Here is a 12,659-nt window from a genome sequence, read left to right on the forward strand (position 1 = left end):
CCTGGATGAGCACTTGGCACGTCATAACATTCAAGGCTATGGGCCAAGTGCTGGTAAATGGGATTAGGTAGGTAGGTCAGGTGTTTCTCACGTGTCGGTGCTGACTCGATGGGCCGAAGGGCCTCTTCTTAACTCTGTGATTCTGTGAATACAATCGGGCAGAGTCAACAGGGAGAGGGACAAACTTATTAGTGTTCTTTGAGGATGTAACAAGCAGAGTGGATAAAGGGGAACCAGTAGATGTAATGTATTTGGATTTCCAAAAGACATTCAAGAAGGTGCTACATAAAAGGCTACTGTGCAAGGTAAGAGCTCATGGTGTTGGGGGTGATTATCAGCAGGGATAGAGGATTGACTAACTATGGGTCATTTTCAGGATGGCAAACTGACAAGTGAAGTGCCTCTGGGATCTGTGCTGGGGTCTCAGCTATTTATGATCTATATTAATGACTCAGGTGAAGAGAATCAACTGTATTGTAGCCAAATTTGCTGCTGATGTAGAGATAGGTAGGAAAGCAAGTTGTGAGGAGGATACAAAGAGTCTGCAAAGGGAGATAGGTTCAGTGAGTGGGCAAAAATTTGGCAGATGGAGTATAAAATTTGAGGTTATCCATTTTGGCAGGAAGAATAAAACAGTATTATTTAAATGGAGAGCGACTGCAGAATGTTGTGGTACAGAGGGATCTGGGTGTCCTGGTACAAGAATCACAAAAAGTTAGTATGTAAATACAGCAAGTAATTAGGAAGGCAAATACGATGTTAGCCTTTATTGCAAGTGGGATAAATATAGAAGTCAAAGTTTTGCAACAAATATACAGGACATTGGTGAGACTGCAGCTAGAGTACTGCATACAGTTTTGGTCTCATTATGGAAGGATATACTTGCATTGGAAACAGTTCAGAGAAGGTTCACTCGGCTGATTCCTGGGATGAAGGGGTTTGTCTAATGAGGAAAGGTTGCCTGTACTTATCAGAGTTTAGAAGAATATGAGAGGTGATCTTACTGAAATATACAAGATTCTGAGGAGGCTTGACAGGAGAGATGCTGAGAATGTTCGCACTCATGGGATAATCTAGAAATTAGAGCACAGTTTAAAACGGCGTCTCCCATTTAAGACAGATGAGAAATTTATTCTAAGGGTTGTTAGTGTTGGTAATTCTCTCCCCCAGTGAGCAGTGGAGGCTGGGTCATTGAATATATTCAAGACTGAGTTAGATAGAATTTTGAATGCTAATGGAGTTGTCAGTTATGGGGGAACAGACAGGAAAGTGGAGCTCAGACTACATCAGGCCTTATAGAATGGGGAGCAGGCTTGATAGGCTGAATGGCTTACTCTTGTGATCTCCACTCTGAACAATGCTATTCCATTTATCTGCCTTGTGGGTTGTTTTTGATTGAAAACCTTTTCTTTTGCAGGCTGATGTTTGTGAATGTTTCTCCTTTGGAGGAGAACTTCAGTGAGTCACTCAATTCTTTGCGCTTTGCCAGTAAGGTATGTTGAGAATTCAATGGTTTAATATTTCACGTTGCAGAAACTGGTAGCTAGTGTTTTCTATATAGGACACCGAGATTATAGGATACCGAGATTAATGCAAGAGTTCAGTAGGGACAAAGCTCACAAGGTGGCCATTCATGAGCTGGTTATCTGTAACAGAAGAATTGTTAATTCCATAACTGATGAATCTCTTGTTTTGCTATCATCCTTTGTGCAATATCTGAATAGCCTGTTCTTTTTTCCTTTATCCTTGAGGCCAGAAAAGCTTGACTACCAAAGGACCATGGTTAATGCTTGGGTTTACTTTCACCTAGCAATGCATGTCCAAAGCTCTACCGAACTGGCATGGATCAATAAATATGTGCTTGTCACTTGAGGTTTGACACGGTACAGGCTGTTTGTGTCACCCAACCTCAGCACACCAATTACACTGGGAATTATTTCCTCAGTAAATACCGGTAGTTCAGTTGTGTGGGGTGGGAGAATCACTTTTTGATGCTAACTCTGTTGAGCTTGCTAAACTGGATGTTCTCTTTCAGGTGAATGAGTGTGTGATTGGGACGGCACAGTTGAATCGGAAATAGTTAACCACAGCTGTATGGTCTCTCAGCCAAAAACTGTAAATAATGTCATTCCAAGTATTCATCAAATCTGCCTTTTTTAAAATGCACAACTTCAAATGTAAGATGCAGAATCAGTCACCAGATTAAATGTGTTTAAAAGTTGCAAATTTGGTATAAACCTGCTTTTCTATATATTTAGAAATATAGTGTAGGATATCTCTTTTTAATGGATGAGAAGGACTGAATCCCTATTGGTGGTCTGATTACGGTAACAGTGTCCCGGAGGAGGTGACACTTGTTTATGGTCCTTTAGCAGCATCTATACCTGTACAGGTGTCCTCTCCCCGATGTTTTATCTGCCCACCTGAATGGACTTGAGGCACCTTTGGACCAATCCAGTTGACCTATATTTTGGAGGGCACCATGTGGGAATTGGTGCTTCTCATTTATAGAGGGTGAATTTATTTTTAACCAAAAAAAATGACGGTGATTTTAAACATGTATTGTTGCCTGTAATCTTGCTGAAGATGGCCATTGTTGAATGTTGTGTTCAGCCAAGTGTGTTTAGCTTCAGTCCATCTTTTGAGATCCTGCTGTGTACATCAATGATTGATTTTAACATGTTTTGCTTTTTCTTTCTTTGTATTTGTAAACAGTAAATTTTTTTTAAAGGCTGCAATATTTATTCATGTTTGTTCTTCAGCTGTCACACTCGGTATTGAACCAAGTTCCTCCATAGTATGCTGCATTGGTACAGTGCTTTGTGCTATGGATGACCCTCAATGTATGGCATGAAATGTCACTGAAAAAAATTGTGCTGCAAGAGGAAACCAATTTTAACTATTTCAAGACTCTGTAAACATTGTGTTCAACAAGTTACATTTTCAGAAGATGCTAATAAAGTTATATTGTCCCATCAGCAAACTTACTTGGATTGTCCCAGGATCATTTTTAGATCATCGCCCCAAGCCACAGCCTGTTTCTGGGCTAGGCAAATAAACAGCCAGGGTGGAGGATAGACCAAGTCAGAGGCTGGGAATTCTGTGATGAGTAACTCACCTCCTGTCACCCCAAAGCCTGTCCATCAGCTGCAAGGCACAGAGACAAGTCTGGAGTGTGATGGAATGCTCTCCACTTGCTTGAATGTGTACAGCTCCAACAACACTCAAAGATCAATACAATCAGTACCCCATCCACCATCTCAAACATTAACTCCTTCCACCACCAGTTCATAGTAGCAGCAGAATATACCACATACAAGATACATTACAGAAACTTGCCATGGTTCTTCCAAACCTGTGACCTTGTCCACCTAGAAGGACAAGGGCAGCAAATGCATGGGAACACCACCCACACCATCCTGACTTGGAAATATATCACTGTTCCTTCACTGTCGCTGGGTCAAAATCCTGGAACTCCCTCCCTAACAGCACTGTGGGTGTACCTACACCACATGGACAGCAGTAGTTCAAGAAGGCAGCTCACCACCACCTCAAGGGCAATTAGGGATGGGCAATAAATGCTGGCCTTGCTGGTGACACCCACATCCCCTGAAATAATTTTTAAAAGTCCAGGGTGCATGGGATCCAAGAGGAGGGTTGGTCTTCCTGCTTGTCCCTGGAGAAGCATATAACATGATGTCCACTAGTAAGTCAGATTCTCCAAACCTGGACATTACAGGATATTTATTGTACAATTGACTGATAACTCAGTATAGGTTTAATTGTAAGCTGCTGTCACATTGATTACACCTTTTCATTTTTAGTCGTTTCCTCCTTGTAGGGTAGGTTTCTGTCCTGTCTCACTGGGGTGTCCCATATCATCCCTAATGTCTCCCCAAAAAATTAAGAGTGATAGGGCAACAATTAATCAGCCACATTCATAGAAGGATTTGTTAACAGTGCTATTAAGTAACATTTACTCAGCAGAAGACTGGCCCTGAATTGATGGACCATTCCTTCAAGCCTAAGAGTTATGTAAATGTGTGCATTATTTTAAAAGATAAAGACAGAAGAATTATGAAACCTGTGTTCACCTTTGAGGTAACACCATAATAAATATACTGTGGGGAAACAAAAACAACCTGTTCATAAATGCCCAGTTTCGATTCTGCCAGGACCATTCAACTCTAATCCTGATGACAGTCTTGGTCCAAACATGGGAAAAACTGGAATTGCAGAGGTCAGATGAGAGTGCCTGCCCTTGACACTAAGGCAGCATTTGACTAAGTATGGTATCAAGGAGCACTTTTTTTTAAATTATATTCATTTGTGGGATGTGGGCATTGCTGGCTAGGCCAGCAACCCCTAGTTGCCCTTGAGAAGGTAGTGGTGAGTTGTTGCCTTGAACCACTGCAGTCCATGTGGTGTAGGTACACCCACAGTACTGTTAGGGAGAAGGTTCCAGGATTTTAACCCAGTGACAGTGAGGGAACGGTGATATATTTCCAAGTCAGGATGGTAAGTGACTTCGAGGGGAACTTCCAGGTGGTGGTGTTCCCATCTATCTGCTGCCCTTGTCCTTCCAGGCGATGGAGGTCGCAAGTTTGGAAGGTACTGTTGAAGGAACCTTGGTGAATTGCTGTAGTACATCTTGTAGATGGTACAGTGTGTCAGTGGTGGAGGGAGTGGAGTTTAAGGTGGTGGATGGGGTGTCAGTCAAGCAGGCTGCTTTGTCCTGCAAGGTGTCGAACTTGATTGTTGGAGCTGCACTCATGCAGGAAAGTGAAGAGTATTCCATTACACTCCTGACTTGTGCTTTATAGATGGTGGACAGGTTTTGGGGAGTCAGGAGGTGAGTTACTCTGAAGAATTCCCAGCCTCTGACACCTGCTCTTGCAGCCACAGTGGCTGGTCCAGTTCAGTTTCTGGTCTGTTAACCCCCACCCACCACCACCACAGGATGTTGATCGTGGGGGATTCAGCATTAGTAATGCCATTGAATGTCATGGGGAGGTGATTAGATTGAAGTCAATGGGACCTGGAGCAAAAACTCTCCACAGGTTGGAGTCATTTCTAGTACAAAGTAAAATGGTTGTGGCTGTTGGAAGTCAGTCATCTCAGTCCCAGGACATTGTTCCTTAGGGTAGTGTCCTAGACCGAGCCATCTTCAGCTGCTTCATCAATAACCTGCCATAAGGTCAGAAGAGGGATATTCACTGATAAATGGTACTGTTCGGTACCATTTGTAATTTGTCAAGTGTTAAAGCAGTCTGTGCTGATGCAGTAAGACCTGAGGTGTTAAGTGACAAGTAACATTCACGCCACACTAGTGCCAGGGAATGACTATCTCTAATGAGAGAGAATACAACTACCTCCCCTTAAAATTCAGTGACATTACCTCTGCAGGGGGCATGGGTGACCAGAAACCTAACTGAACCAACCACAAAGCTGGATACAAGAACAGGTCAGAGGCTGGGTAATGTGTAGCAACTGCTCTCCAAGCCAGGAGTAATGGAATACTTTCAACTTGCCTGGAAGATTCAACACCATCCAAGACATTTGTTACATTATCTACCACCTTGAACACTCACTCCCTTCACCACCATTGCACCATGGCTGCAGTAATTCATTGAAGCTCCTTTGACAGTGTTCCCACACCATCCTAATTTGCAGAAGTATCATTGGGTCAAACTGCCTACCAAGCAGCACTGGGAGTACATTCCCCACAATGATGACAACAGTTGAAGGTAACATCTCACCAACAACAGCTCACCAACACCATCTCCAAGGGTGGCCTTGCCAGCAATACCCACATCCAGGACCAAATAAAGGCAATCCTATCTGCTGCTCTCAGTAGAACAGGGTCAGTCTATACTCGCCACTGGGCCACCTTTGATTTGTAGCACATCCAAATGACCACCTACGTAATATGTAATTATACCTGAAGTGAGTAGGATGCAAAGCAACATTCCTTCCAGGAACCTCAGTAATATTACTGAAAAGAGACATGTTGACGAAGCTATTTGTCCAACTAGATTACACACCGTACTCAACCAGCCCATGCTAGCAAAACCCAAAACAAAATATCCGGTTGAGAACTGATTCTATCGTTGGGCAGCACTTGCTGAACAATCCTGAGTGCACCAATAACTACACTAACAAATCAATTTAAGATAATCAGAAGAGCTTGTAAAATGGCCCATTTATGCTTGCTAGAAGTGACAAACATGTAAACAAAAGGAAAATGTTGAAGCCTTGCACCTTTTTTAAAATTGCTTGGGGAGCCTATACTTCTCTGTTGCTTACTCCATAGCAATGCCTTGGCCAATCAGAGTCGACTTGCCAACCAATCAGCACCCTTTTCTCCTGTAGTATAAATCATGATCTTTTGAAATTTGGTATTCTTGAGTTTGTCCTGATGAGTGCAAGATGAAAAGCTTCGGCAACATGTCTCTCTTAACAGCAATATTCAAGTTCTGTACTAGCATGTAACCTCAACAATAATGGGGCAGCAATGATAACTTAGTGTCATCAATTAATCATCTCTTTATTTCCAGTTAAAGTAATCTATGTGCACTCAATCAGACAAATGGTAACTTGACAAATTCAGAAGAGCAAAGACAAGGAAATCTCTATGGAGCCAGGCAGTGGATAGCGGCAATAGTCACACCACAACAGTAGATCTTGAAGGATCCTTTTGGATCGCCATCCCCAAACTCTGTTTGAGCCCTGGGCTTCAAAACTGCCTTCAAAGCGCCCTTGTTCTTTTCAACCAGACTGCTCCAACATTTCTTCATCTTTCATTTCAACATTCACCACCTTCCCTCCTGTCCTCTTCTTGCTGCCTCCTCTATCCATCTCCATGCTGTCCGTTGGCTTTATCTTCGGTGGGGCAGGTTCAACTGGAGACACGAAAGAGAAAGCAAGTTTTGTCGTCCTGTTCAAAATGCTCATCTGTAAATGACTCCAAATGGAGGAATGGATGTGGAAGCAGAGAGAGAGTGGGAGTGAAGAGTTGGGCGAGGCTGGTGCTGAATGAAAGAATTTCTGAACTGTACCAGGTGGCAAGATCAGGAAAGGGTGAAGAGGTCAAGGCCAGGAGCACCAGAGTGGAATACGGCAGTTGAACACTCTCCCCAAAGTAGGGCACTGGAGGAGGAGAGGGAGTATGTAGGGTGTGAGGTGAGACAACCTGAGTGAATGGTTGGGGGCACGGAGACTGGACTCAGGACGAAGGCAGCTGGATTGATCTAGCAGGATAATGATGACTTTCTGACTACCTGAGGAATTTCAGTTACCAGAGAGAGATTAGTGGAATGCCACGATTAGCAACCTGCATTTACAGATGGGCAACAAATGCTGCTCCAGCAACGCTTACATCACACCAAAGAATAAAAAACACAAAAAGAGAATATTGTAAAAAATGATTTCAATCGGTAGTACAGGATCAGCCATCACCACGCCCCCTCCATTTGCTTGAAGGACTACAGGCAAATGGTTGTGTACAAGCCAAATACAATGGACGCTGGAAAACACAGCTCATCAGGCAGCACCTCACAATCACAGAATGGTTACAGCTCAGAAGGAGGCCATTTGGCCCATTGTGTCTGTGCTGGCTCTCCGAAGAAGCAGTTCACCTAGTGCCACTCCTCTGCACTCTCCCTGTAGCCCTGCACATTCTTCCTTTTCAGATTAACTCCTGAATGCCTCAATTGAACCTGCCTCCACCACACTCAGGTATTACATTTCAGATTCCAACCACTCTGAGTGAAAAGGTTTCTTCTCATATCTCCATTGCTTCTTATGCCAATTACCTTCAATCTGTGCCCTCTGCTTCTCGATCCTTCCACCGATGTGAACAGTTTCTCCTGATCTACTCTGTCCAGTCCCTTCATGATTTTGAATATCTCTATCAAATCTCCTCTTCTCCAAGGAAAACAGTCCCAACTTCTCCAATCTATCTACGTAACTGAAATTCCTCATCTCTGAAACCATTTTCGTGAATCTTTTCTGTACTCTCTCCAATGCCTTCACATCCTTCCTGAAGTGGTACCCACAACTAGACACAATATTCCAGTTGAAGCCGAACCAGTTTTCTGTACAAGTTTAACATAGCTTCCTTGTTCTTATAATCTATGCCCCTGTTATAAAGCCTGGGATGCCACAGAAACATAGGACTTAGGAGCAGGGAAAGGCCATTCAGCCCTTCAAGCCTGCTCCACCATACTCTCAAGCAGTAAATCCCAGATCCTAACCAATAAGATCATGGCTGATCTGATTGTCTCAACTCCACTTTCCTGCCTGCCCCCATAACCCTTGACTCCCTTGTCAATCAAAAATGTGTCTAACTCAGCCTTGAATATATTCAATGACCCAGCCCCCAGTGCTCTCTGGGGAAGAGAATTCCACAGACTAACGACCCTCAGAGAAAAAAAAATTCTCATCTCCACTTTAAACCATATGTTTTACTAACACACCTGTCCTGCCACCTTGAATGATTTATGCACATAGACATCCATATCCTTCTGCTCCTGCACCCCAAAGAGAGGGAGTTAATTATTCAGGTCAATGACCATTCGTCTTCCAGTTCTTAAACCCGTGACTGCTTAACTGTCTCTCCCGAGATGCTCCCTGAGGTGCTGAATGTTTCCAGCATTATCTGTTTTTATTTCCAGCAAGATGCAAGTTTGTGTGAAAATATTTCTGCCACCTTCTGTAGAAGAAGGGGATACCGGAGGACTGAGAGGTGGAAAGGGAGGTGGAAAGGGAGCCGCAGGGATATTATAACCATACCATCCATGACGGATCGCTCCCTCTGACTGTGCTGAATCTGTTTCTGTAATTTCCTCTTCTTCTTCCCCGAGAGTGTGATATTCGCCCTCTTACTCGAGCTACAAACAATGAGAAACAGTATTACTGAGCAGTGAATATTCGCAACGGCGGAGCATGCACAGAACTGAAACGTGGCTCCACGTGCCATTAACTAACACAAACATCTCACCACACGAGTGGAATAAGACAGAATAATCATCTCCAAAGAAGGGGGAATTAGTGTCAACCACGCCTCCGTAGTAAGCACTCCCGCCTCAGAGTCACCAAGTTCCAGTTTAAGTCTCACTCCAGGACTAGAGCACAAAAATCAAGGCTGACACTTCTAATGCAGTACTGAGGGAGTGCTGCACTGTTGGAGGTGCCACCTTTCGGATGAGACGTCTGACCGAGACTCCGTCAGGCCTCTCAGGTGCATGTGAAAGAGTCCATGGCACTATTTTGGAGAACAGCAGGAGAGTTAACCCCACTGCCCTGGCCAATATTTATCCGTCTTATTAACATCCCAAAAATAAAAACCCAGATTACCTGGCCATTAAAATAAAAGCAAAATATGCCAGAAATCTGAAGGGTCGTCTACCTGAAACATTAACTCTGTTTCTCGCCACAGATACTGCCTGACCTGCTGAGTATTTCCAGCATTTTCTGTTTTTATCTGGTCATTATCACATTGCTCTTTGTGGAGCTTGCTGTGTGCAAATTGGCTTCTGTGTTGCCTACATTACAACAGTGACTACACTTCAAATGTACTTGATTGGCTGTATGGCACTTTGAAACTGCCAGCAAAAAGAGCTGTATAAATAATTTTAATTTGCTTAAAGATCTAGGTATTAAGCAGCAGATAACGAGGAAGGCAGAGAGGTCTAGAGAGGGAATCCCAGAGCTCAGGACCCGGGCAGCTAAAGGCACAGTGACCAAGAGAAGAGTGATTAAAATCAGAAAGCTGGAGGCCAGCTAAGGAGGACCGCAGGTGTCTGTGGGGGTTGGAGGAGGTTGCAGAGATAGCGAAGGGTAGGGCAAAGAAGGATTTGAAAACAAGGTTGTAAATTTTAAAATCAAGACATGGCCAGGCCAGGAGCCAACGTCTGTCTGCGAGCACAGGGCTGTTCAGGTGAACAGACTTGGTGCATGTTGGGTTACTGGCAGCTGGTTTTAAGGATGCTCTCCCTATCTCTCTGGAAAGCAAGGGCACTGAGATTTCAGCCAATAACACGACAGTAATTGCTCTAAGACCCCCTCACAAACTCTTAAATTTAACTCCAATCAGTTACTAAGAGCGGGGGCAGGAGGAGGAGGGGGGTGTTAGTCAGGGGAGCACAAACCCGTATAATTAACCCCATCTCTCCCTGGGGCAAGGGCAAGAATCCCTCCGCCCCCCCATGGACAACACATAGTCACCTCGTGGTCAGACAGATGAATGCAAACCCCACCCATTAGCTAAAACCCGTTTCCATTATTCTGTCACTTGTAGTGTGTTGGCGGAGTTTCACTGTGAAAATCCAGCACAAGCTGAGAGCCGACACTCTGATGACATTGCAAATGTGTCTCTCAGGCAGCCGGCTTTCCTTCATCACCTTTCACCACCCCCTGGAGTTGAGCTCTGTGAAATGAGGCATGGCCCACCAGTCTCAGGCAGCATCATGCCGAACGGGCAAGGAAACAGCTCCAAGAACAGAAAATATCTCTTCATCCACCTCAGCACGTAACCAAGCGCTTCCATAGAACTCGGCCTCAGCTTATTTAAAGTAACAAGACCGTATGTCCTTAAAGGGATAGGCCAGGTCACACTCCTTAGCTACATAATTGTGTTACAGATGATCCCGGTCCCTGGAAATCATCAAATCCTCCCGATTTACCTTCAGCAGCTCCACGGGAGATCTGAGAGCACCCACTGTGATCACTACTCAGTCAAAGACCACTGATTGACCACCGTCCACACATTGCAGAACAAACCGAGACACACTTGACTCATGGCACACTCTCCGTTAAAGAGGGCACTGACCAGATCGCTGGGCAAATCAGGGAAGGCAGGTCCCATTGAGGTCTAGCCACACTTTCTCACCATCGCTTCTTCAGGTGATGGGCGGTGATCAGTCCCTCATCAATCACCGCGCCCACAATCAGATGCTTTTTCCTTTTCTCTTTCCTCAAAACTCTCCGTCTCTTGAACAGATTTCTCTGTAATTCCTGCAATCATAAGGGAGGAGAGGCAGGCGGGTGAAACGTAGTGAAACATGAACAAAGTTAATGATTCAAAAGTAACATACCTTGACTGCTTTAATATCCGACCTTGTCTAATACCACTCACTCCCCAAACCCTTAATATCCCACCCAGTCTGATCCCACTCACTCCCCGAACCCTTTAATATCCCACCCAGTCTGATCCCACTCACTCCCCAAACCCTTTAATATCCCACCCAGTCTGATCCCACTCACTCCCCAAACCCTTTAATATCCCACCCAGTCTGATCCCACTCACTCCCCGAACCCTTTAATATCCCACCCAGTCTGATCCCACTCACTCCCCAAACCCTTTAATATCCCACCCAGTCTGATCCCACTCACTCCCCAAACCCTTTAATATCCCACCCAGTCTGATCCCACTCACTCCCCAAACCCTTTAATATCCCACCCAGTCTGATCCCACTCACTCCCCGAACCCTTTAATATCCCACCCAGTCTAATCCCACTCACTCCCCAAACCCTTTAATATCCCACCCAGTCTGATCCCACTCACTCCCCAAACCCTTTAATATCCCACCCAGTCTAATCCCACTCACTCCCCAAACCCTTTAATATCCCACCCAGTCTGATCCCACTCACTCCCCAAACCCTTTAATATCCCACCCAGTCTAATCCCACTCACTCCCCAAACCCTTTAATATCCCACCCAGTCTGATCCCACTCACTCCCCAAACCCTTTAATATCCCACCCAGTCTGATCCCACTCACTCCCCGAACCCTTTAATATCCCACCCAGTCTGATCCCACTCACTCCCCAAACCCTTTAATATCCCACCCAGTCTGATCCCACTCACTCCCCGAACCCTTTAATATCCCACCCAGTCTGATCCCACTCACTCCCCGAACCCTTTAATATCCCACCCAGTCTGATCCCACTCACTCCCCGAACCCTTTAATATCCCACCCAGTCTGATCCCACTCACTCCCAGCTGCTTCTGCTCTGATCTGTGTCTGGGAGACAGGAACAGACCCAGTGATGCTGCCTCTGTAAACTTTAAAAGCCGTCCCCATTAACCACTTTCTCTCACTGTTTTAGGTCGGTTGATCTTTCCTCCTGGAGCCATCTTCACTCCACGTGTCCCACCCACACCCGGAAGTGGAAGCGTTCGCACCACGTCAATCATCCTCCAGACAGCCAATGGGAACGCCATGGGGCGGGGCCTATATTTAAAGGGACATGGCCTCCCCTTTCAGTCAGGTGTGAGGTGCAGGTCCTTGTGCTCCCATGTTCCAGGCCGGCGCCTGGGACTTTTCTCCCTCACCTCCTGATGGCCCAGGGCGGGAGCAGGGAAACAACAAGCTCAACACCATCCAGAACAAGTCAGACCACTTCATCGCCCCTCATTCATTCATTCCCTCCCCACAGTGTCACCAGGTGGTGTCGTTTTTATTCATTCACAGGATGTGGGTGTCACTGTCTGGGCCAGCATTTATTGCCCATCCCTAATTGCCCCTTGAGAAGGTGGTGGTGAGCTGCCTTCTTGAACCACTGCAGTCCATGTGGTGTAGGTACACCCACAGTGCTGTTAGGGAAGGAGTTCCAAGATTTTGACCCAGCGACAGTGAAGGAACGGGGATATATTTCC

At 45.2% G+C, this 12,659-nt stretch overlaps 2 protein-coding genes across 6 annotated transcripts in view; one reads left to right on the forward strand and one right to left on the reverse strand.

The window, feature by feature from the left end:
* kifc1 (kinesin family member C1) overlaps nucleotides 1-2,987 on the forward strand; it is a 29,895-nt gene extending 26,908 nt beyond the window's left edge. For all 5 annotated transcript variants that reach the window (XM_078566425.1, XM_078566426.1, XM_078566428.1 and 2 more), the window contains 2 exons: nucleotides 1,418-1,493; nucleotides 2,036-2,987. In XM_078566425.1, the coding sequence (XP_078422551.1) occupies nucleotides 1,418-1,493; nucleotides 2,036-2,080 (121 nt within the window). In that variant the 3' untranslated portion in view covers nucleotides 2,081-2,987. The remainder of the gene's footprint in view (nucleotides 1-1,417; nucleotides 1,494-2,035) is intronic.
* Nucleotides 2,988-6,526: 3,539 nt separating this feature from the next.
* On the reverse strand, nucleotides 6,527-12,186 carry c4h11orf98 (chromosome 4 C11orf98 homolog). Its single transcript, XM_078566430.1, has 4 exons — nucleotides 12,102-12,186; nucleotides 10,892-11,016; nucleotides 8,794-8,891; nucleotides 6,527-6,902 (listed from the first exon to the last, which is right to left on the reverse strand). Exons 1-4 carry the CDS (start codon nucleotides 12,135-12,137, stop codon nucleotides 6,769-6,771), a joined length of 393 nt encoding a protein of 130 aa, XP_078422556.1. The 5' UTR covers nucleotides 12,138-12,186; the 3' UTR covers nucleotides 6,527-6,768.
* Nucleotides 12,187-12,659: the final 473 nt, after the last annotated feature.

This window comes from Cetorhinus maximus, chromosome 21 (genome assembly GCF_964194155.1).
Source record: "Cetorhinus maximus chromosome 21, sCetMax3.hap1.1, whole genome shotgun sequence".
Classification (NCBI taxonomy): domain Eukaryota; kingdom Metazoa; phylum Chordata; class Chondrichthyes; order Lamniformes; family Cetorhinidae; genus Cetorhinus; species Cetorhinus maximus.

What these genes read in the sequence shown, in the direction of transcription:
- c4h11orf98 (XM_078566430.1), bottom strand. Translation starts at nt 12,137, where the DNA reads ATGGCTCCAGGAGGAAAGATCAACCGACCTAAAACA. An exon ending in AGATCAACCGACCTAAAACA is followed by an intron (nt 11,017 to 12,101) that starts GTGAGAGAAAGT and finishes TTATGATTGCAG; the next exon opens with GAATTACAGAGAAATCTGTT. An exon ending in GGAGCGATCCGTCATGGATG is followed by an intron (nt 6,903 to 8,793) that starts GTATGGTTATAA and finishes TCGTGTCTCCAG; the next exon opens with TTGAACCTGCCCCACCGAAG.